Raw genomic sequence first — 24,434 nt, 5'->3', positions numbered from 1 at the left:
GCAGCCGCTTTGACAATGGAGGTGGAGAACATGGTCCACTCTGACTCAATGTCCCCAGCCTCCCCTGGGATCTGGGAGAAGCTCTCCCGGAGGTGGGAGTTGAAGACCGCGCTGACATCGGGCTCTGCCAGACGTTCCCAACAGACCCTCACAACACGTTTGGGCCTGCCGAGTCGGTCCGGTTTCCTCCTTCGCCAGCGGATCCAACTCACCACCAGGTAGTGGTTGGTTGACAGCTCTGCCCCTCTCTTCACCTGAGTGTCCAAAACACGCGGTCGGAGGTCTGATGATACGACAACGAAATCGATCATCGATCTCCGACCCAGGGTGTCCTGGTGCCAAGTGCACTTATGTACATCCTTGTGTTCGAACATGGTGTTTGTTATGGACAAACTGTGACTAGCACAGAAGTCCAATAACAAAACACCACTCGGGTTCAGATCAGGGAGGCCGTTCCTCCCCATCACCCCCCTCCAGGTCTTACTGTCGTTGCCCACGTGGGCATTGACGTCACCCAGGAGAACAATGGAGTCCCCAGTCGGAGCACCATCCAGCACCCCTCCCAGGGACTCCAAGAAGGCCGGGTACTCTGCACTGCTGTTCGGCCCATAGGCCGAAACAACAGTGAGGCACCTGTCCCCGACCCAAAGGCATAGGGACGCGACCCTCTCGTTCACCGGGGTGAACTCCAACACATGGCGGCTGAGCTGAGGGGCTATGAGCAAGCCCACGCCAGCCCACCGCCTCTCACCGCGGGTAACACCAGAGAAGTGGAGTCCAGCCCCTTTCGAGGGGTTGGGTTCCAGAGTCCAAGCTGTGTGTGGAGGTGAGCCCGTCTATATCTAGACGGTATCTCTCAACCTCCTTCACAAGCTCTGGCCCCTTCCCCCCCAGCGAAGTGACATTCCATTACCCAAGAGCTAGACTCTGCGTCCGGGGATCGGGCTGTCGGGCTCCCCGCCGTCGACTGCCACCCAATCCACATAGCACCCGGCCCCTATGATTCCCTCGGTGGGCGGTGAGTCCACCGGAGAGCGGGCCCACGTCGCTCCTTCGGGCTGGGCCCGGCCGGACCCCGTGGGCATAGGCCCAGCCACCAGGCGCTAGCATTCAAGCTCCAACCCCAGGCCTTGCTCCAGGGTGGAGCCCTGGCTGTGCCATACAGGGCGACGTCACTTTCTTCTGATGTTTTTTGGTCATAAGGGCTTCTGAACTGCTCTTAGTCTGGCCCGTCACCCAGGACCTGCTTGCCTTGGGAGACCCTACCAGGGGCATAAAGCCCCCGATAACATAGCTCCTGGGATCATTCGGGCACTCAAACTCCCCCACCACGATAAGGTGGCAGTTCAAGGGGGAGATCATTCAATCAATCTGTATTTATATAGCACTTTTCATACATTAAGGCTGTAGCAAAAAGTGCTTTACATATAAGTTTAAAATTTGGCTTAGGTTTAGGATTCAATTGTAGACATAAATTAAATAACTGTGACTTCTCCTCCTCCTGAGGGATTTGATTATTACGGTGACTAGGAGGAGTAGCTTCATTTAAGAACACACACTCCGCCTCACAAAGCCAGGTTTCTGTCAAACAGAATAAATATACTGTATATGATAATCTGATATTATATAACTGATTAATACAGTTTTGGAAGGTGGACATTCAGGAGGCCACATTTTATTTTCTTGTGCTTTGGAACTGTTGAAGTATTGGTATTGATTTTTAGTAGGTTTTGACGTACAGCTGTTTTCCTCTTTACTTAAACTTTACATGCTTGGGGAGCAGACACAGTCTCTACAGGGTTTACAGTGGGTACCTGCTCTGAAATTGCAGAGAATTGTGTAAGACTGCGAGTCTGCATCCTGGTCTGGGTTAAGGTTTGAGGTCACCATTTCAAAGTCTACTTCTATAGTCCAGTGTTAGAGAGGGCTAGACCAACAGCACCACAGTATGTGTTTTTCCTTTTTAAGTTATTTATTTTACAGTTGTACCTATTTATAAGCACTTTCTATTACTTTGGCACTAATCAATCAACAAAACATTCTATTCCATTCTATGAAGTCATATTTCTGACACTTCTCTGGTTTGAGAATTTTTTGTGAAATCAGTCCTTTGGTTTTTGGATTGCTGTTCTTTCATAATAAATATTGCTGTTCTAAATTTCCTGAATGGTCAGTCAGTTGATAATTCTTCTTTTTCACTTCTCTGCATAGGAAGTCCATCCAGAACTCTGTCCACCATGTCGCTGTCTGTTCGCCCTGTCAGACGCTTCTCCTCCAAACCCATCACTAGGAGCCAGAGCTTCACTGGAGTCAATAGTAACAACAGGTCATACAGGTATACACATGCACCGTTGACTACTGTATACTTTGTCCAAAGTATGGTCCCATGGGACATGCTGAAAGGGTCAGATATTGTCTGTTTTAAGTTTGCCACCCGCGAATGGAGGTGTTCAGTCATGCAAACAGCCTCCTTCCTTTATTCCTTCAACCACCTTCTTGAAACAGTTGGTTATGGGATACTTTCTCATGTCCATCATCTCATATTCATCTCATCCAGACAGAGTCCTTATCTGAGCTGACTGGAAAGTGATGCCTGTGCATCATAACCTGAACATATGTCCAAAGAATCCTCCTAAATCTGTCAACGTATTGGCATATCCTATATGTTGTAATCGTGCCCTTTTAGCAAATAGGCTTAAGTTGTTGTATCCAAACACAATGTTTTTGTTTTTTTTTAACATATAAGTGGCATATATCCAATTCAGTAGTTTAATAATTACATTAAATCATCAGATTTAATTTCTATCAAATACACCTCGGAGCACCACCTTTAAGAAAGGGGGCATGACCAATTAATTGATCAAGTGATCAGTCCCATAAAGTCCATAAACCATAAATTTGGATCTTAATAATCACACCCATACACACCATCAGTAACTAGTAGTTCAAGGATGTGTAGTTTTGCAGGGCAGAGGTTGGTAGCATTCACTCTTGGACAACATTAAAACAGACCAGGCACAGTACATTTCAAAGTTTCCAGGGAAAAATACACAAAGTTAAAAATATGCAATCTAATATAATGAACAGAGGCTGTATGCAGAGATGTGAAAACATTTAGCAAAATAATAATATTCAACTGTTGTGTATAGAAACAAGGCAAAACTACAGACAAGGCCACAGGGCTATAAACAAGTACAAGTCCTTTCAGTCTTCTGCTGCCAGAGACTGGATTGACTTACAAAAAACACTAAAGCTTGACGCTCTCATCTTCAAGGCAGCTTTTAAAGCTCTTATCACAGGTCATGTTACAGAAAATGCTGATATCATACAGACTGCTAGCCTGTCTTGTGTACTCCTGCTGCCTTTATGTATGCGTTTTATCTTTGTCTTTTTGAATATCTTGTTAATTTGTTCACTTAGTGTAGTGTTTTGATTGCCTTATTTGTTTAATTTTAATCATCTTTTCTTTTATAGCCCCCTTTTCTGTCTCCCTCAGGGCCCTGCCTTTTGCCAGGCCACAGTTGTAAATAAGAATGTGTTCTTAATCATTTGGACAATTTTTAAAGTATACTGTCTGGTTAAATCAACTACAGATTTGAAGTTTAGACACCTACCGTTATTGCCTGAAAAAAAAAAAGTAAAAGAACATTTAGTTTACCAAAAACTGTAGTATTTAGAAAATTGTCTATTACACAGTCAGCCTACGTTCATTTGCATGTTCTATCACCTGTCAGTGACTTAATGACGTACTTCTATGGTGGCTCTTGGCTGATGGAAATGCAAACTGGTTTTTAGAATGGAGCAAGAAGAACCAACCAGGGCCCGGAACTAGCACTTGCCCTGCAGGAACTGTGCAACAAAGCCTCAGAGGAATGGCCTAGAGGAGAGTTCCTCAACTAATGCCTGACAGAGCTCTTGTCTAGGATGCAGGAAAGTAAGAGTGTTAGCATTTGTAATATTTATTCTTTATTGCTAATGAATGGATGGTTTCAGGCAGGTCCAAGGCCAGACAAAGACAACAAACAAAACAACTCAAAATAGAAATGGAAGTCACACTTAATGTAACCACGAAGGAGGAAACAAAAATATACAAACCTGCAGCTGACCTCCCCAACAAAGAAAAACAGGAGAAAACACTTTTAACAAATGTGTCAGTCCTTTCAAACAAAAAATTGTGGGAAACAATGTATGTGATGTTTAAAAGAAATCAAGTATTTAAATTATTAAGTGAATTCACCATAAATTAAAATCATGACCAGGAAGGAAACATTAAACTCTGGACCCTCTGTATCAACTATGTTGACTGCATAAACCTGTGAATATCTTTACAGCTGGTTTTCCGCACAAGTTTAATTTTCGCTCTTTCAGTTTCCTGTGGGTAGTCAATTAGGCGGTCATTTAATTCTATAAAGAGGTAGTTTTGTCTGGATCTACAATGCTGAATGTGTTTAGCTTTAACTTTTGTTTCAAAGTAGGGGCACAGCGAAATCATGGGACTGTGAATCCTGCTCAGTTCTCTGACGGAAAGGCAGGTGTTGAACAGCGTTCATCATCATGATTGTTAGTGATGGGAAGTTTGGCTCTTTGTAGTGAACAGGCTTTTTCAGCTCTCAAATGGCTCTTAATTTAGTATAATGCATAGCCTCATATTTTTAACCTAATATGAGGAGTTTGTGTGTTGATAAACCCTTTTACATTCAGTGTTTTTATGAGAGCCTTATAATTGCCTCATTTTGTGTATTTGTTGTTACAAAAGCATTTTTACTTTTCTATAATATTTTGATCAAAGTTTTAATTATACAAAAACATATGGACAAAACACTGCAAGTAAATCCACAGAACAGAATGGGTGGAGTGTATGTGGGATTTAAGACTTTGACAACACCTTTGTCCTCCACAATGGAAAAAGGCTGGAAATCAGTGGTGATCATTTTAGTTGACTTCTCATCAATCTTGTGCTGTTTGTCTGGGACCATCTGTTTTGGCATAAACTGACTTATTTTGCTTTGTATTATAGTAGTAGGGGAGCAGAAGGGGAGTATAAACAGGTAGTCTTAGTTTAATCTAGTTTACAGTTATCTTTCATTTAAATTTTTATATTAATCCCTGACTAAGCAGGGTGTCAGTGAGCAGGAGAGGTGGGGGTATGGGCTTTAAGTTCAGGAAGTAGTGGGGCTGTGCATAAAGCAACTGCTTTATTTCCTGTCTTCCATTATTGGACACACTGATTAATCCAGGTGTGCCTGACCACAGCAATCACAACAAGGAGTAGCAGACACACCTGGATTAATCAGTGTGTCCAATGATGAAAGGCAGGAAATAAAGGAGCTGCTTTAAATTCAGGAAGCAGTAGGGCTGTGTGTAAAGCCTATTAGTAAGCTCTGCCTACTTTTTCACCCATTTTTTTTTTTCTCACCCAAATGTAAATATTTAAATTGTTCTGAAAACTCATCAGACTATTTAGAGGTACAAGTGGGAGGCTATTGTATTTTGTCACTTTTCTCCAGTTTTTGTTTAGGAAGTAAGATATTATATCTAGAAGTTTAGATATAATGTGTTTGGTTTATTGCATTAGCTGTGCTCAACACCCCCACCCCCACCAAGACACACGCACACACACACGCCCCACCTGTGTGTGTTGGAGAGTGTCCAGTTTGGCGGCCTCGGGGTTGCATCTCTGTTTTTTGCAGATGATACAGTCCTGTCGGCTTCATTTAGCAGAAACCTCTGACTTGCACTGGGGCAGTTTTTAGCTATGTGTGAAGCAGCTGGGATGAAAATGACCAACTCCAAATTTGAAGCCAAGGTTCTCAACAGGAAAGTGTGGAGTTGGGAGGGCTGGTTTCTGCCTTTGTGGCAGGGGAAGGAGTTATGCCAGGAGGACCTCAAAGAGGAACCACTGCTCCTCCACATCCAGGACCCAGTTAGGGGTCATATCTATATTATAAAAGCCAAGTGGCCTCTGTGTGCATGCGTGCATTTTGGAGTACAATTGCCCCACAATCGCATTGCTATACCCAGACTGCTGGACAAATGTGGTACGGCATGCACAAATACACAACAGCATAAAAACTACCACATCTAGAACTTGTGGATCCCCATGGGTCAACGCTCCATCCATCCATCCATCCCGATGTGGAGGAACAGTGGCTCCACTCTGTGCTCCTCCCTGGTGACTGAGTTCCTCACCCTATCTCCAAGGGTGTGCCCAGCAACCCTACTGAGGAAAGTCATTTCAATCACTTGTGTCCAGGATCTTGTCCTTTCGATCATGACCCAAAGCTCATGACCATAGGTGATAGTAGGAACATAGACTGACCAATAATTCTTCACCATGACAGACCAGTACAACGATCCCATCACTGCAGATGCTGCACTGATCTGCCTGTCAATCTCACGTTCCATCCTTCCCTCACTCGTGAACAAGACCCCGAGATACTTGAACTCATCCAACTGGGGCAAGGCCTCTCCACAGACCTGGAGAGAACAGGCCACATTTTTCTGGTCGAGAACCATGCCCTCAGATTTGGAGGTACTGAACCTATCCCACTCACCTTGCACTCAGCTGCAAACCACCCCAGTGCATGCTCGGTCCAGGTTCGATGAGGCCAACAGGACAACATCATCCACAAAAAACACAGAGATGAAATCCCCATGGTCCCCAAACCAGACCCCCTCAGGCCCCTGGCTGCACCTAGAAATTCTGTCCATAAAGTTTATGAACAGAACCGGTGACAAAGGGCAATTCTGCCAAAGTTCAACATGCACCTGGAACAGGCCTGACTTACTGCAGGCACCAGACAGCCCTTAGCAGAGGGCCTCAGGCTCCATACTCCCAAAGCACCCCGCACAAGATACCACAAGAGACACTATTGGACCCCTTCTCCAAATCTACAAAACACATGTGGATTGGTTGGGCAAACTCCCATGAACCCTTGAGCACCCAGTGGAGAGTGTAGAGCTGGTCCAGTGTTCCGTGACCCGGACGAAAACCACATTTTTCCTTCTGAATTCGAGGTTCGACTATCAGTTGAATCCTCCTCTCTAGTGCTCTGGAATAGACTTTCCATGGGAGGCTGAGGAGTGTGATCCCCCTGTACAGTGTGTATCAGAAAAAAGTAGACTCTCAGAAAAAAACACTTTCAAAAACACATTTTGAAAATCTGGTCATACGTCTTTATTGACCATATAATTCTCCCTTGATTGTTTTCATGCTTCAATGAACAAAGCTAATTTGAATTGTGCAAAATAAAAGTCTTCTGCGCATGGAAGTGTAAGGGTTAATGTGAGACCTGCTGCCATGGATGACCTGTTCTATTGGTCTTTGACTTGCATACATAAAACAGGAAAAAAAAAACAATTACACGTTAACCCCCTACCATCGATACAAAGATTTCGCACATTGGTGAGAAACTGAAAATTAATAGCTGAGTGAGACTTGGGTTTTACACTTCAGGATTTTAATTGAAGGCACACACCTACGTTAGTCAAAGGATTCCAGCACGTTTAGTCTTCCACATGGGCCCCATTCCTTGCCACGCAAATTTGTGCCTTCCTCAACATATCTGCGACGGCACACTTAATCATGCCCCTGTCCTGCCGCAGGAGTTCCACTTCAGCTGTGACGATGCAATGAATTACGTATGCTGACTGAAATGTTTAAAATTTCAAATGGTCAGCTCAAAAAAGATTTAAGAATCCTAACTAACAGCATTAACCCCTTGCGTTTTGCACGATAGACTCAAACCTGTCGTTAATGTGAAATCCTTATATTGATAGTAGGGGGTTAACATGTAATATTTTTTTTCCTGTTTTATGCATGCAAGTAAAAGACCAATGTAACTTGTCATCCATGGCAACAGATCCCATATTAAGCCTTACACTTACATGCACAAAATACTTTTATTCCGTACAATTCAAATTAGCATTCAAAGAGGCATGAAAACTGACCCAGGACACGGGTGTCAATCAAGGGAGAATTACATGGTAAATAAACACATATAACCAGATTTTCAAAATGTCTTCACATTTTGGTTTTATGTAGTTTTTTTTCTGAGACTCTAGTTTTTTATGATACACCCTGTAGTTGTAGCACACCCTCCAGTCCCCCTTCTCGAAAAGGGTCACCACCACCCCAGTCTGCCAATCCAGAGGCACTGTCCCTGACCGCCACAAGATGTTAGAGATGTGTCAACCAAGACAGTCCCTGTGCATCCAGGGACTTAAGGTACTTAGGTACGAATCTCATCCACCCCCAGTGCCATGCCACTAAGGAGCTTGCCAACCGCCTCAGTGTCTTCAGCTTAGGTGATGGATGAATCCACCTTTGAGACCTCAGCCTCTGCTTCCTCCACGGAAAATGGAAGGTGGGAAGATGGAAGGTGGGATTGAGGAGATCCTTGAAGTATTCCTTCCACCGACTGACAACATCCCCAGTAAAGGTCAGCAGCTCCCCGCCTCCACTGTAAACAGTGTTGGTGGTGTGGTTTGCCAGAATTTCCTCGAGGCGACTGATAGTCCCCAGTCCAAAGGTGCAGGGACGCGACACTCTCATTCACCGGGGTAAACTCCAACACATGGCGGATGAGCTGTGGGGCTGTAAGTAAATCCACACCAGCCTACCACTTCTCACCACGGGCAACACCAGAGAAGTGGAGAGTCCAGCCCCTCTTGAGGGGTTGGGTTCCAGAGCCCAAGCTGTACATGGAGGTGAGCCTGACTATATCTAGTCGGTACCTCTCAACAGGTCAGTCCATCTCAGATCACCCAAAAAAAGGCATTTTAAACTTCACCCCCTCCAATTTTTAAGAAATTTAGTATATAGGTAATTCTGCGGAGCCCATAACGGGACATGGAGAGAAAAAAAATTTAAGAAGAAAAGAATCGGGTCAAATTTTGTGAGATTTTGCAATACTTTTGTGAGATCTCGCAAAAGTGCTTGGCAGTAGACATGGGTTAGATGTTAGTGAGAAACATCTAAAAGATTCTTCAATGGGAGAGGACTTTCTTGTTGCAAAATGTATTTGGATCCTGCAGTCCTGGTTGATTTCATTAAGAACCAAATGCAATACTCCAGACAGCTTCACGGGTATAGATGGATTTACGCATAATGCAGAGAATGTGGTGAGGAAAGAGGATGTGAGATTGGCATTAAAGAAACTGCACATCCATCTATACCTGTGAAGCTGTCCAGACTACTGCAGTTGGTTCTTAATTAAATCATTCAGGGCCGCAAAATATGAATACTAAGGATGGGAAGATTATTGGATACATACTGATACACCGACATGTGCATGCACGAGTCGAGTGCACCGGTAGTGAAGCTGTGAGTGAATGAAAAGTTTGAAATGATATCACGATGCATCGGTTATTGAATGTTTGTATCTATAAAATCTGATCCATTCAATAGAATATATTTTTACTTGCATTTAAAAGTGTTACTCTTTATTTGGGTAAAGTTTTTCTTTTCTGCAAACCCACATGAATGTGCGCTGTGGATTTGAGGATGTGTACACTGCACACTACAGTATGAGTTCTGTGGATGGACTGTGGCATGAGCGCCGCAAATGAATACTGTGATGTCTGTGTCTTAACTTGACAAGACATAGAAGGGAGGTGACATGTGGTTTCTTAACGTGTGCTTTTTATGATATCAACTGCATTGAATACTTCCATACATACCAGAGTTACTTACTTAAACAGTGACATACATATCTAACAGCACGTCCCAGAGTACCTTGCGTAGGTGTCTCTTAAAGTGACAGAACCTTTTTCTGTCTTACCTACATTACAAATACATTACATTACAAATTGATTCAGCGAGGGAGCAAGAAGTTGAGTGCAGAGGGAGTTGAGTGCAAACATCCAGAGAAACGACTTTGGAAACAAAGTCCTAACTTTTTCACTGTATGTGAGGCACATGTTCTCAAATTGCACAAAAGCCACCTTATAAAAAGTTATGGTCCTATTTGATAAAGAAATAATCAAGCTCATTGAATTGCACTGCATATTTTTTTACCAGAAGGAATGTGTTGAATCATAATGTGCTTAATCACTCTGTATCGTGATTTGGGTGTGAATTGTATTGTGTCGCGAGGTGCCACACATGTATCTTTAGTATATCGGATCGGAGATGCTGTATCGAGATGCGTATCATATCGGCCTTACAACTAAGATTCCAAACCCTAACGAATACTGTTGGAGAATCACATTTTATCTTCATTGCCTTCTATGTGTCTGTATTCTCCTGCATGTTCATTTATAAAGAAAAACAGTGAGTTCAGGCAGTTTCAGTTAACTATTTATTTACAAAGTAGACATTGATAAGTTGCACGGAGCTCTGGGTCTCTTTTTTTCCCTGACAACAATATACTTTGCCAGTTCGTAAAGTCTGACTCACTATTCTTTTCCAAACCCAGTGTTTTATAGTAGACAATGGTTATCTAGACATGTAGGTTGATCTCATCTTCTGACTGGTTCCTTGGATAAGTATCAGTGGGCTGGGTTTTCTCCAGCGGCTTCACATTGCTCCTTAAGACTCCGCCATGTAACCCGTTTTGATGACAGTTAAAATATACACATCCTAGATTCCCCTATCTAAACAACATATTTAATGTCTCTACAAAACTGCTCTCATACTAAGTGGATTGTGTCACAAAAAATAGACTGGTATTACCTGACTCTTAGGTCAAGCAGATGTTTGACCCTATTCTGACCATGTTTACATCTTATCTCCTATAGTTTACGATCCTACGTGGGATTGTGTATTCAAAAGTGTAGCTAAGGTAAAGCCTAAGTCCTGTGATCATAAATCTGCCAGTTTAGTATGTGCACCCAGATGTGCTATCACAAGAACTTCACCACTCACCAGTGAAACAAAGAAATCTAGTGAAACAAAGGAATTATCTTAAAACATTAACTACTACAAACTAATGTGGTTAAACTTAAGACTTTAACTATCTAAAGTAAAATAATATGAAGTATCTTTTAAAATGATTAAATTTTGATTAAATGTTAATTAAAAGTTAAATATTGATTAATTCTGGCAATGCGAATACGGTTTGAGACGAGAAAGTCTTTATTGCTAAAAAATATTTTAGATGTCTCTCTCATCTAACCATTCTTTAGTGATTTATTGGCATTTCTTTATATTATTCACTGTAAATTGTATTTTATCTGTATAAATAAAGTATTTTCCTGTATTTAGTTCACTGATCATGTAGATGTTCATAAAAGCTCAGACTTAAAGGTCCTGTACAGACTTTCTGCATGATCTTAAAACAAGTCTCATTTTAGATATATGTCTTATCGTAGTCTGCAATGTAAAATGAGATTAACAGCACCAAAATAGGTTATTTCCAAATGCTATTTCCATCTTCCCTGGTCGGGTCGGATAAGACTGGACTGATTTACGTCAGACTACTGTCACTATGACAACACCCCACCAAGAGATGGCAAGAGGTGGCAGAGGTTAGCAGTGAGAAGTAAACTGAATTAGTGATGAGTAAGATCTGTCCTTTTTCCTAAAGAAAGGGATTTCTTGGATTTATTTTGTTGTAATAGTGGACACTGGAGCTGGACTGGCAGAAAGAAAAGAAAGTTAACCGAGAGAGTGAAAGAGCACAGATTCAAACACCAGTAAACTTCTTCATTGAACTGATGGAGAGAACTAAGTTAGTTAAAAGGAATGAAAACAGACCTGGAGTTGGCCCTCTTCCTTCTACACAGGTATAAAATGCTTCTTTTCTTCATACATATGCATTGGAACATTGTATTTTAGTATAGTGGCTGTTGGTAGCTCAGTCAAACACTTAGTGAGCACTTCTGCGTCAGCCGCAGGGCTAGTTCTGTGACGTTGGTAATGTGTTTTATTTGGAGCATTATTTCAGTTCCAAACTAAGGACTTTGTGAGACTGAAATGGTTCTGTATGGAGTTCAATGTTCATGCTGGGGCCTAGATACTAAACTGCCCTTCAGGAACAAGACAATTCTAAAAGTAGAATACTGTAAATGCAGAAGGCTGAAGCAGCTAGCACTGAACTGCTAATGCAGAATGATGAAGATGATGAATAATCGAATGAATTTATGAAAGTAGGACCAATGGCCCTGTAGCTTACCGGCCAAATTAAAAGCTTTGGGAAATGTATCCAGATGCCATTTATTATCACCCAGTTATGTGTATTTATTATATTACAGAAATAGCCCATGTTTTGGTCATATTCCAATCAGATCTGTAAAAAATTCAATTTCCAACTTGATATCATTGATACTTACTGATTTATTGGATCAATCCACTTCCTATGTGTTATAATGGGAACATTTTTCAAAGTCGCACCAAATCCAGAATCAGATCCGGATGGAAAAAATTTCAATACTTTGTGTTGACATCATCATAAAGAAGCTGTATACCAAGTTTGAAGACAATCAGAACTGTAGTTTGGGAGAAGAAGACGATTGAAATGTTTTCCCCATAAGAGTCCATGTTAAATTTTCCATAAGTTCCTGGATCCAGAAGAAGATCCTGATCAGCATGTGGCCATTATGTTTTGGTCATCTCCCTATCAGGGCTGTACTGCAGAAAGTTCAACTTGATATCATTTATATTTACTAAGTTATTGCATTGATCCACTTCCTATGTCTTACAATGGGGAAATTTTTCAAAGTCGCACCAAATCCAGAATCAGAACAGGATCCAAATAATTTCACTAACTTTTGTTGACATCATCATAAAGAAGCTGTATACCAAGTTTGAAGTCAATCGGAATTGTAGTTTCGGAGAAGAAGACGGTTGAAATTTTTGTAACAGACGCCGACGCCGATGGATTTGTCGTCCACCAGGATGGGGTTCCTAGTGGCTGGTGTTGCTGCTCTGGGCTGTGGTTGGCACTGGGGCTGTGCTCGGGGGCCATGCCTTGGGGAGACTCGCAGCGGTGCTGCCGGGGGGGTGGCACTCCGGATACACGTGTCTGGTGTGTGTAGGTGTATGTCAGGTGGGTGGAAGGGGATGGATGGATGTGGGTACATGTGTGGGTATGTGTGTACATGTAGATGTGTGCGTGTGGGCGTGCATGTGGGTAGGTGGGTGCATGGGCATGGGTGGAGTTCTTTTTGCGTGTGGGTGTGTGAATGGTCGAACATGTGGGATGGGTGGTGTGTGTGTCTGGGAGTCAGTGGGTGTATGTGCATATGCTTGTGTTGGTGAGTGGGGGACTGGAGGGTGTTTGGGGGCTGGGTTTGGTGGGACGGGGGGTCTCTGGGGGGGTAGGGGGGTGGGTCTCTGGGCCTCCGGGGCACTTGGCCGTGGCATCGGGGTGTGCACTGGCCTGCAGCGGGTGGCTGTCTGGGCCGGCCCGGCGTGCTGTGTGGGACCCCCTACCCGGGGAGACGGGTGGCTCCTGGGCTCATGGGACTCATGGACTGGCACCTCGCCTGCCTCTGGGTGGCCGGCCCCCGGCAGGGGGGTGGCAGCTGGCGTCCCTGGCCCCCTGGGGCCTGTGCTCAGCTGTTGTGGGGCGTCTGGCGGGGGCCTCCCTCGACCATCGTCTGGCCCGGCGCACTGTCGCCTCTCAGGGGGGTGGGCTGGATCCCCCCTCTCTGGGGTGTCTGCTGGTTGGCCGGGCCTTGGGGCCCTCTTGGTCAGTCCCTGATCTTTGGAGGGGATGCGGTTGCGGTTGCATGCCTGTGTTCTTCACCTCAGTCTGTTTGCCTTGTTCACTCTGTCACAGCAGATTAATGTGAACAACTGATGTTGTGTGGATTTGTTATTGGTATTATTTGTTATAGGTATTATTAGTGCGAACGTGGTATACAATATTTTGTTCATGCTTTATTTTCTTATGTTCATCATTTCATAGGTCTTATTTATTTCATTGGGTTTTTTTTGTTTTTTTTTGTAGTTTTGTTTGTTTTGTTTTTTTCTCTTTCTCTTCTGCCCAGTTTACTCAGTTCTGGTTGTAGTTATTGTTACCATTATAATTGTCACCATGGTTGTTACTGTTTGTATTGTTGATACTTACTTGTGAGGGTCTTCACCACCTTCTTCTCTTGTTCTCTCTCCCTCTACCCCCCCCCCCCCACGTCAGGTCTGGCATTGAAATGTGGTTCAACAAAACTCATAGCTAACACAGTCGAATATCAAAGGGCACTTCATATACTTTATGAAGTCACCCCTGGCAAAGCAAATTTGTTAAGCACCAAAATGAGCCAGACTACCATTCTGCTGTTAGGAGGCTGGACAAGACAAGTGGGGAGAAATGAAAAAAAAAAAAAAAGAAAGTAGTGTGAGATACTCCCTGGTAAATTGTCCAAATAAAAGAAGATACAGAAGCAAAGGTGTCAGAAAAATGGGCAGTGATGACTGGGAGTACAGTTGGTGTTGGCTGCTGCCATATCAGTACAGACAGCTGCCCGTCAGCCAGCTGAGCCCATACAAAAGAAGAAAAAAGAAAGAAAAAAAAAAGGGAGAAAGACTCTGCTTCCCATGAGCACTAGCACCTATTGTCATAAGGGCATAATTCTGGCCAAGACATGCATTTGTTTTGAAGCTAATGAATGAGGAGCGGATCCTCTTTACAACTCTGCATTTCTTTTTTTCAAGACAGAAACTTGCAGGGTGCAAAGTGACGCTTGAAGTGAGACAACAAGCAAACTTCATAAGGTCTGTTTGTAGTGTGGTTTAGTAACTGGCGTGAAAATGAAAGTGAAACCTAAATTTGGACATCCAACTCCTGTATCTATGTCTCTCTTCTATTCTGGAGCTCCAGAGAGTTACTCACAGACCGGTTCTCTAAGATGTGTCCCAATAATATACATTTGCACTAGCTTTTCCACAAAGTATTCAAGCATTTTCAGAAATTACTTAAGTCATTCACCATCTTCATCATCCTGCATTAGCAGTTCAGTGCTAGTTGCTTCAGCCTTTTGCATTTGCAGTATTCTACTTTTATAATTGTCTTGTTCCCAAAAGGCAGCTTAGTATTCAGGCCCTGGCATAAACATTTAACTCCAAACAGAACCTTTTCAGTCTCACCTTAGAAAGCCCTTAGTTTGTGACTGAAACAATGCTCCAAATAAAACAGATTACCGACGCCAAAGAGTCGTGTGTACTTTTGTATTAGCCATGTGGCTAACACAACAGGACAATTCAAGCAGTGGTCAGATATTCTGGCCAGGTCGTTATGAGAAATACTGTAGTTTCTGGTTGATGTTGAAGATTATTTCAAGACTGGAGCACTTATCACACAATGTACATCCTATTCAGGAATCCAACAACAATCATCTGTGAATGGCCAGTAGAAGGTTTTACTTGGTCCATGAGGGTGTATAAACTTAATTCTATAGTCACCAAACTCTTCCGAGACCTCCTCCACCAAATCAATAATCAGAAATAATCAGAAAACTGAACTGCAGTGTAAACATCGATCGGAATCTGGGCTTGTTTAGACCTATCAAAAATGCAAGGTGATACCACAGCTGGACAAGGTACATGTAGGCTCTGTATGCACATCTTCTGTACTCTACTAGGAATTTTGAGGTAGGCCTATAGTCTATCCCAATTTGCTCAAGTATAAAAAAGAAAACCCCTCCAATTTTTTTTTTTTTTTTTAATGTTCTAGTTGACACATAGGGCTATATTTTTCATAATGGTGTCAAAGAAATCAGGCGTGCCCCACAGTGTCAATTTCGAGGTCAAAATATATGTCAAAAGGTCATCACACTCAGAAGTACCCAAATGCACAAAATAAAGCTAGATTTAGATTCTGTGGTCTCCCCTTTACAGATTGCTAAGTTACAGCAATTAGAAATTTGGCTGCCACTGCCTTTTTCACAAAAAAGTGAAAAAAATGAAATTGCAATCTCTCTCAAAAACCATTGGACTTAAAATTTTGGCTTTTCTGGCTATGAATTACCCATACACCAAATTTCATCAAAATTGGAGGAGGTGGGATTTAATTTATTAGGTGAACTGAGATTAGAACAGAGTCTAGCTCTTGGGACATGGAATGTCACTTTGCTGGGGGGGACGGAGCCGGAGCTTGTGAGGGAGGTTGAGAGATACCGTCTAGACATAGTCGGGCTCACCTCCACACACAGCTTTGGCTCTGGAACCCAACCCCTCGAAAGGGGCTGGACTCTCCACTTCTCTGGCGTTGTCCGCAGTGAGAGATGGCGGACTGGTGTGGGCTTGCTCATAGCCCCATCAGCTCAGCCGCCATGTGTTGGAGTTCACCCCGGTGAACGAGAGGGTCGCATCCCTATGCCTTTGGGTCGGGGACAGGTGCCTCACTGTTGTTTCGGCCTATGGACAGAACAGCAGTGCAGAGTACCCGGCCTTCTTGGAGTCCCTGGGAGGGGTGCTGGATGTTGCTCCGACTGGGGACTCCATTGTTCTCCTGGGTGACTTCAACGCCCACGTGGGCAATGACAGTGAGACCTGGAGGGGGGTGATGGGGAGGAACGGCCTCCCTGATCTGAACCCGAGTGGTGTTTCGTTATTGGACTTCTGTGCTAGTCACAGTTTGTCCATAACAAACACCATGTTTGAACACAGGGATGTCCATAAGTGCACTTGGCACCAGGACACCCTAGGCCAGAGGTCGATGATCGACTTCGTTGTCGTATCATCAGACCTCCAACTGCGTGTTTTGGACACTCGGGTGAAGAGAGGGGCAGAGCTTTCAATCGATCACCACCTGGTGGTGAGTTGGATCCGCTGGCGAAGGAGGAAACCGGACCGACTCGGCAGGCCCAAACGTGTTGTGAGGGTCTGCTGGGAACGTCTGGCAGAGCCCGATGTCAGCGCGGTCTTCAACTCCCACCTCCGGGAGAGCTTCTCCCAGATCCCGGGGGAGGCTGGGGACATTGAGTCCGAGTGGACCATGTTCTCCACCTCCATTGTCGAAGCGGCTGCTCGAAGCTGTGGTCGCAAGGTCTCTGGTGCCTGTCATGGCGGCAATCCCCGAACCCGGTGGTGGACCCCGGAAGTAAGGGATGCCGTCAAGCTGAAGGAGTCTTATCAGGCCTTGTTGGCCCGTGGGACTCCCGAGGCAGCTGATGGGTTCCGGCAGGCCAGGCATGCAGCAGCCCGAGCAGTTGTGGAGGCAAAAACTTGGGTCTGGGTGGAGTTTGGGGAGGCCATGGAGGAGGACTATCGGTCTGCCTCGAGGAAATTCTGGCAAACCATCTGGCGCCTCAGGAGGGGAAAGCAGTGCACCACCAAAACTGTTTACTATGGAAGTGGGGAGTTGCTGACCTCGACTGGGGATGCTGTCGGACGGTGGAAGGAATACTTTGAGGATCTCCTCAATCCCACTGTCACGTCTTCCATGGAGGAAGCAGAGGCTGAGGTCTCAGAGGTGGACTCGTCCATCACCCAAGCTGAAGTCACCGAGGTGGTTGGTAAGCTCCTCGGTGGCAGGGCACCGGGGGTGGATGAGATTCGCCCTGAGTATCGTAAGTCTCAAGATGTGCAGGGACTGTTTTGGTTGACATGTCTCTGTAACATCACGTGGCAGTCGGGGACAGTACCTCTGGATTGGCAGACCAGGGTAGTGGTCCCCCTTTTTAAGAAGGGGGACCGGAGGATGTGCTCCAACTATAGGGGGATCACACTCCTCAGCCTCCCGGGGAAAGTCTATTCCAGGGTACTGGAGAGGAGGATCCAACCGATAGTTGAACCTCGGATCCAGGAGGAACAGTGCGGTTTTCGTCCCAGTCGCAGAACACTGGACCAGCTCTATACTCTCCATCGGGTGCTCGAGGGTTCATGGGAGTTCGCCCAACCAGTCCACATGTGTTTTGTGGATCTGGAGAAGGCGTTTGACCGTGTCCCTCATGGTATCCTGTGGCGGGTGCTCCGGGAGTATGGGGTCCAGGGCCCTTTGCTAAGGGCAGTCCGGTTCTTGTATGACCGAAGCAGGAGCCTGGTTTGCATTGCCGGCAGTAAGTCAGACCTGTTCCAGGTGGATGCATGGACTCCGGCAGGGCTGCCCTTTGTCACCGGTTCTGTTCATAATTTTTATGGACAGAATTTCTAGGCGCAGCCAGGGGCCGGAGGAGGTCCGGTTTGGGGACCACAGGATTTCGTCTCTGCTTTTTGCAGATGACGTTGTCCTGTTGGCCTCATCGAACCTGGACCTTCAGCGTGCCCTGGGGCGGTTTGTGTGAAGCGAGCAGGATGAGGATCAGCACCTCCAAATCTGAGGCCTTGGTTCTGGACCGGAAAAAGGTGGTCTGCCCTCTCCAGGTCTGTGGGGAGTCTTTGCCCCAGGTGGAGGAGTTTAAGTATCTCAGGGTCTTGTTCACGAGTGAGGGAAGGATGGAGTGTGAGACTGACAGACGGATCGGTGCAGCGTCTGCAGTGATGCAGTCGCTGTACTGGTCAGTTTTGGTGAAGAAGGAGCTGAGCCGAGAGGCAAAGCTCTCGATTTACTGGTCAATCTACGTTCCTACCCTCACCTATGGTCTTGAGCTTTGGGTCATGACTGAAAGGACAAGATCCCAGATACAAGCGGTCGAAATGAGTTTCCTCCGCAGGGTGGCTGGGCGCACCCTTAGGGATAGGGTGAGGAGCTCGGTCACCAGGGAGGAGCTCGGAGTAGAGCCGCTGCTCCTCCACGTCAAGAGGGGCCAGTTGAGGTGGCTCGGGCATCTGTTTCGGATGCCTCCTGGACGCCTCCCTGGGGAGGTGTTTGGGGCATGTCCCACCAGGAGGAGACCTCGGGGAAGACCCAAAGTACGTTGGAGAGACTATTTCTCTCGGCTGGCCTAGGAACGCCTCGGGGTCCCCCCGGAAGAGCTGGAGGAGGTGTCTGGGGAGAGGGAAGTCTGGGCATCCCTGCTTAGACTGTTACCCCCGCGACCCGGCCCCGGATAAAGCGGAAGATAATGGATGGATGGATGGATGGATGGATAGATGGTGAACTGAGATGGACTGACCCCAGCCTCACTCACAAGCTCCAGCTCCTTCCCCCCCAGCGAGGTGACATTCTGCGTCCCAAGAGCTAGTCTCTGTGTCTGGGGATTGGGCCGTTGAGCCACCTAATCCAAATTGCATGTGGCCCCTACGGTCCCCTTGTGGGTGGTGAGCCCACCGGAGATCGGGCCCATGTTGCCTGTTCGGGCTGAGCCTGGCTGCGCCCCATAGGCAGAGGCCCGGGCCACCAGGCGCTCACACATGAGCCATACCGGGCAACGTCACGGTCCTTGCTTGTGTTTTCTTCATAGGGGCTTCTGAACAGCTCTTGGTCTGGCCTGTGTTACGGAAATGTTCAACTGATAACCCACACACAAAGAGGAGGAGAGAAAGTTAGAGTTAAAATAAATAAATGCATTTATTGAGAAGTCAATCACAGAGAAACTCTGTAAGTGAAGTCTGATTAAACAAGAGAAAACTAAAGATTATATAGAACCAAATCCAACCCCCTCAAACTATGATGTCATTCCTTACGTACATCGTACCACCCCATACTACTCCTTCTCTGCTCCGTGAAGAGGTCATAATGACCTCTCCACTCTAACCTTGCTTGGATCCAATCTGGAGTGCAGGCGCCATCCTCTATCTACACATTCAGACATTTAGGTGTTTGGGTTTTAACTCAAGGCAAGAACTCCGTTCCTGGGTTGGGGGTGTTACAGAGTGGTAAACATCACACATAATGAATAATGACTCAGCATTAAAAGAATATGTACTAACAGTATAAAATATAAAGAGTATAAAATATAAAAAGTAAATTTTTCCACCACATTTCCTCCCTTTTGATTATTCAACCGAATCAATCATGCAAAAACATAAAATTTACGTACGAGTATCAATAAATGATTATAAATGATTATCAACCCAAAGACAACCTAATTAAGCCATATTTCTCCAGATATTCTCCAGATAAATTATATGTAGCCAAATTTCCAGACTTTGTGTCTTTTTTCTTTTTAGATCAGGTTTGACATTGGAGGACAAATAGCAAAATACTATGAAAAAAATACTATAAACATCCACCCATGATCTATCTGCTTTTGGACATCAGTCAGAACAGTAATTTCCAGCTTCACAATTTTTGTTCATTTGACAGGATTACACGTTGCTTTCTTCATACACCATCAAATCATCATCAAGATCATCTAAGTCATCAAAATCATAATTATCATCATCATCATCAATCACTTCATGCTATACCATACTAAAAGTACCAATCACACTGCTAATCATTGAACGTATTATTGGAATGATGCAACAGGATAATCCGAGGAGTAATACAAACACACCAAAAATCACAGCAATAATTTTCATCAACATTGCCTTCCATCCCCCAGACAGCAGCCAGCCCCAAAAATCCCAGCCTGTTGTAGTGTATGCAGTGTTTTCCTCATGTAGGACTCGTCTAGGGTGATCAAACTGATTGTGGAAACATCAGGTACATAGGTACAACACTGGTCGCCAATAAGATGACAGACACCTCCCTTTTCAGCCAATAGGAGATCTAAAGCTGCCCTATTCTGTAATGCGACAGTGCGGAGAGCTTTCATCTCACTGGTCATTAAACCCCTGTTCAACAGACGCAGTGAGATTCTCTAGCTCCACAGAAAGTTCTTCTATGTACCAAGCTAAACAATCAGGGCCGTACATGGGAATAATACTGATTACAAACTTATGGCCACCTGAAATCTGATCCCGTTTTACACAGGTGTGAGGCGGTGACATAACTGGGCTGATGGTCAATTTGGAGATAGCTGGAACCAAATAAGAGAGGTGACATGTACCTGCCCATCATGCTGGGAGATACAAATAAGAGTGTTGACCACACGTCCACACCATATCTGTAGGACAGCCATACCTATAATCAGAAGGAGTTAGAGCTACGGTGGCATTATATGTGGTAGTAACATTAAAAATAAAATAAAATAAAATAAAATAAAATAAAATAAAAATATGAGGTCTTAGCATCATAATGTGTCAGTGGGGATGGTGTACCTAGTAATGCCGTGAGATTGTAAAGGACTATAACTGGAGAAAAGTAAATTTATCAGCCCTTTTTTCACAATTTGCTAACCCGCATGCTACCTTGAGAGTAATGTTACACCCAGATGTGTGTCCCAAATTATACCATGTGTGTTCTGTGACTGGGGAATGGAAGCAAAACTGTGGAGTGAAAAAAAGATTAGACAGATCTCTGAGCCGAAAAACAACATTTTTCTGTACCATAGTAATATTAGTGTCTCTAGAGAAATTTCTTGGATTTCTGAAGGAAGGTCACGTTGGGTCTCAACCCCAGCCAGGGGTACGCCGTGACAGACGGCCACTGTCCACTTTATCATTGTCAATAGTGTGTGATTGATCAAGAGAGGATAAGGAGCGAACAGAGTATCTTCATGTGAGCTGTGTGGCATCAAACTACACACATAGCATGATTGATTAGTGACACGTCGTGTCAGATCACGTGTCACTCGCCACCATGTGTTATCGCTATAGTCGTGGTGATCAATGAGGTGGAGGTCACGTCTGTGACGTCCCCGAAGCTCCTCTGACCCTAGCTGTCCTCCGACAGACCAGGGCGCAACAGGAATGTGATGCGGTGGTGAAGGATCAGATACCTGATAGAATGTGTCCATGTACCACATGTACAGGCACAGGAGGGTGATGCAGATGACAGCTGACCCTTTGATCACCTCCATCGTCGTCGAATCAGTGTATGTGTGGGGCAGGGGGTCTTCAGTCACTCGCCAGTGACCAGGCAAAGGATAAGTGTATATGAGACGTCACTGGGGTCGTTACCACCGCTAGGTTTCAACCAGTGAGTCTTGTGAGTGTAGGTGCGTGATACAGCTGTGTCCAGCTCCGGTGTCCAGTCGTCCAGTCTATGCTGTCGATCGATGCTCCGGCCCGTCCTCAGCTGCAGCAGTTGGCGGTTCTCCCAGAAACCGCTTACAGTGGATCGCGTGGATCCACATGGCACGTTCAGCAACCTTGACCGCTGTGTGCGTCGTCAGGAGCACCTGGAAAGGGCCTCGCCACCTGCGCTGTTTCCAGTGCTTTCGTCTGAAGTCCCGAACCAGGATCCAATCCCCCGGCTGCAGCGGATGAAGCAGCCCCTCTGCAGGAACCGGTAGTGCTGATTTCACCAGTACCTGTACTTGAGAGAGTTCAGAGGAGAGTTTCCTACACTAAGACACCATGTCATGCTCCAACAATGATGTCAACCCGGTTGGTTGGGGGGCCTGGAGACCTGTATATGGGGTCTCCCAAACATAGTCTCAAAAGGACTCAGCCCACTTCGACTCCTACGTCTCATTCTCATTTGCATGAGAACCAGAGGTAGGGCCTTGACCCAGTTAAGGCCTGTTTCCTCACAACATTTAGCCAGTTTTGATTTTAGGGTGCTATTTTCCCTTTCAATAGCCCCCCCTGATTGTTGATGGTATGCACAGTGTGTTTTGAGGTCAAAACCTAGCATTTCCCCTAACTCAGTTAGTGCTGTGTTCACAAAGTGGGACCCATCGTCTGATGAGATCCTCTTTGGGATCCCCCAACAAAACAAAACAAAATTTCAGTTACCAAAGCTTTAGCCACTGCAGAGCTGTCTGCATGCTTTGCAGGAAAACATTTATCTAACATTCCTCCCTTAGACACATGATCTACGCCATGTGTCAGCTTAGCAAACCAGGGGAAGAAATGTTTGGGCCGACAAGGTCGTCCATCAGCTGCCTCAAGTGAAACAAAAGACACAAGCCTGTGAAGAAGGACAACAAAGGAGAAGGTCATCAACATACTGTAAAGGAGCAACACCTGGTGGGAGGTCAAGGTGGGACAGCGAGTCGGCCAAAATCAAATTGTAAATGGTTGGGGCCTCGCAATACCCCTGAGACATGCGCGTCCATGTGTACATTTTGTTTCTGAACTGAAACGCGAACCAATATTGGCTATCTGCATGCACGGGAACAGATGTGAACGCGTTCGAAAGGTCAATGACAGAAAAGTGAGATGCAGACGGCGGAATTTGTGATAAAATCGTGTGTGGATTTGGGACCGTGGGTATGCGTGGAACCACGGCTTTGTTTACCGCCTGTAGGTCTTGAATAAACCTCCATGTGTCTGGGTCAGGAGGGGTTCGCACTTTTTTCCACAGGAAAAATTGGGGTCCTGACCGGTGAATCAGGACATGGAACTATAATTCCCACATTCAAATAAGCTTAGAACTCGGACTGTTTTTGACATGGCCTGTAATCAGATCGCGGGGTAATGATGACCGGTGGGCAGTTCCGGACGAGACCCACATCATGTGGACCAGTAGCCCAGACACCAGGCGGGATATCAGCCAGTTCGGGTGGCACGGAGACGGGTGAGAGGCCTGTGGGAGATGTAGACATACAGGTGAGCTGAGCGCTTCATCATTTAACAACTGTACAGTTTTCTGACAGTGAAACACTGATATCATGCTCTGTCTGTATACCCCCAGTCGGGGAGCGAACATGATGGCCGGGTCAGAGGTGGGACACAAATCTGACACCTGCAAGGCCTTTTCCACAAACGGGCCCACGTCTTTCCAATCTGCATGGCATGGTTTGGAAAGAGCAACATGCGTGGTGCAGCACCAAGCCTGTAAAAAGAATGTTGATTATCAGTCAGTGACACAGACAATGCACAAAAAAATATGAATCCCAAAACATGTAACCAGTTGTGAGCTTATCAGACTCTGTGTGAAAAAACTTTTCCTCATATGTGGGGTCAGGGCCTCCAGGACTGAAATGAGAAGCACAATATAAATCATTTGGGGGTGAGACATAAGCGCCAGGCTGAAGTCTGCTGTCACTTAGCTCGACCCATTTTTCTGTAATTTGGGGGGAACAGACTTTCCAGTGGTATACAGAATCTGGTAACCCAGCAGCATACCTAACCATTGTGTGTGCGTACACACAATGTGAGTGGAGATCTGTGCCTGCGACTGTGTTTTGTTGAGTTATCGTTAACCCCTCTGGACCCGATTCAAGTTTTACCCCCAATTTGCACATCAAATCCCGCCCACACAAATTAATGGGACAGACGGGTGCGAGTAAAAAAAGAATGTTAGAAAGTACATTCTTGTGAAACACATGTCAACGGAACAGTAAAGCTCTCTCTGTCCTGTTTACCACCAGCCGACACAGAAATAATAGTTTTTCCACTCAACTTTAGTGTAGGTGTTAAGTCTACATGTCTGATCACAGAGTATGTAGCTCCACTATCTACTAAAAACAATAACTTAAACCTACTTAAAGTAAGATCAACCACAGGGAGCTTCTGATAGGAGTCAGTACACAGCTGAGCGTGTGTGTGTATGTGTGTGTGTGTGTGTGTGTGTGTCACCTCCTCCTCCCTTGGGCAGTGCAGCAGAAGCTGTAGTAGGTGTGGAATCCGTGTCTGGAGACCCGCCCTCCAGGGCCGCGAGCCAATCCCCTGCCCC

General features: G+C 45.3%; 1 protein-coding gene across 3 annotated transcripts in view; it reads left to right on the top strand.

Moving 5' to 3' along the window:
• The window catches only part of LOC115420819 (rho family-interacting cell polarization regulator 1-like), a 186,691-nt gene that overhangs the window by 74,626 nt on the left and 87,631 nt on the right, over nucleotides 1–24,434 (top strand). For all 3 annotated transcript variants that reach the window (XM_030136365.1, XM_030136364.1, XM_030136363.1), the window contains one exon: nucleotides 2,212–2,335. In XM_030136365.1, coding sequence (XP_029992225.1) covers nucleotides 2,238–2,335 — 98 coding nt within the window. In that variant the 5' untranslated portion in view covers nucleotides 2,212–2,237. The remainder of the gene's footprint in view (nucleotides 1–2,211; nucleotides 2,336–24,434) is intronic.

The sequence above is a fragment of the Sphaeramia orbicularis genome, chromosome 6 (assembly GCF_902148855.1).
Source record: "Sphaeramia orbicularis chromosome 6, fSphaOr1.1, whole genome shotgun sequence".
Lineage (NCBI taxonomy): Eukaryota > Metazoa > Chordata > Actinopteri > Kurtiformes > Apogonidae > Sphaeramia > Sphaeramia orbicularis.
The sequence above is the reverse complement of the archived record's forward strand: the minus strand, read 5'-3'. Positions and strand labels throughout refer to the sequence as shown.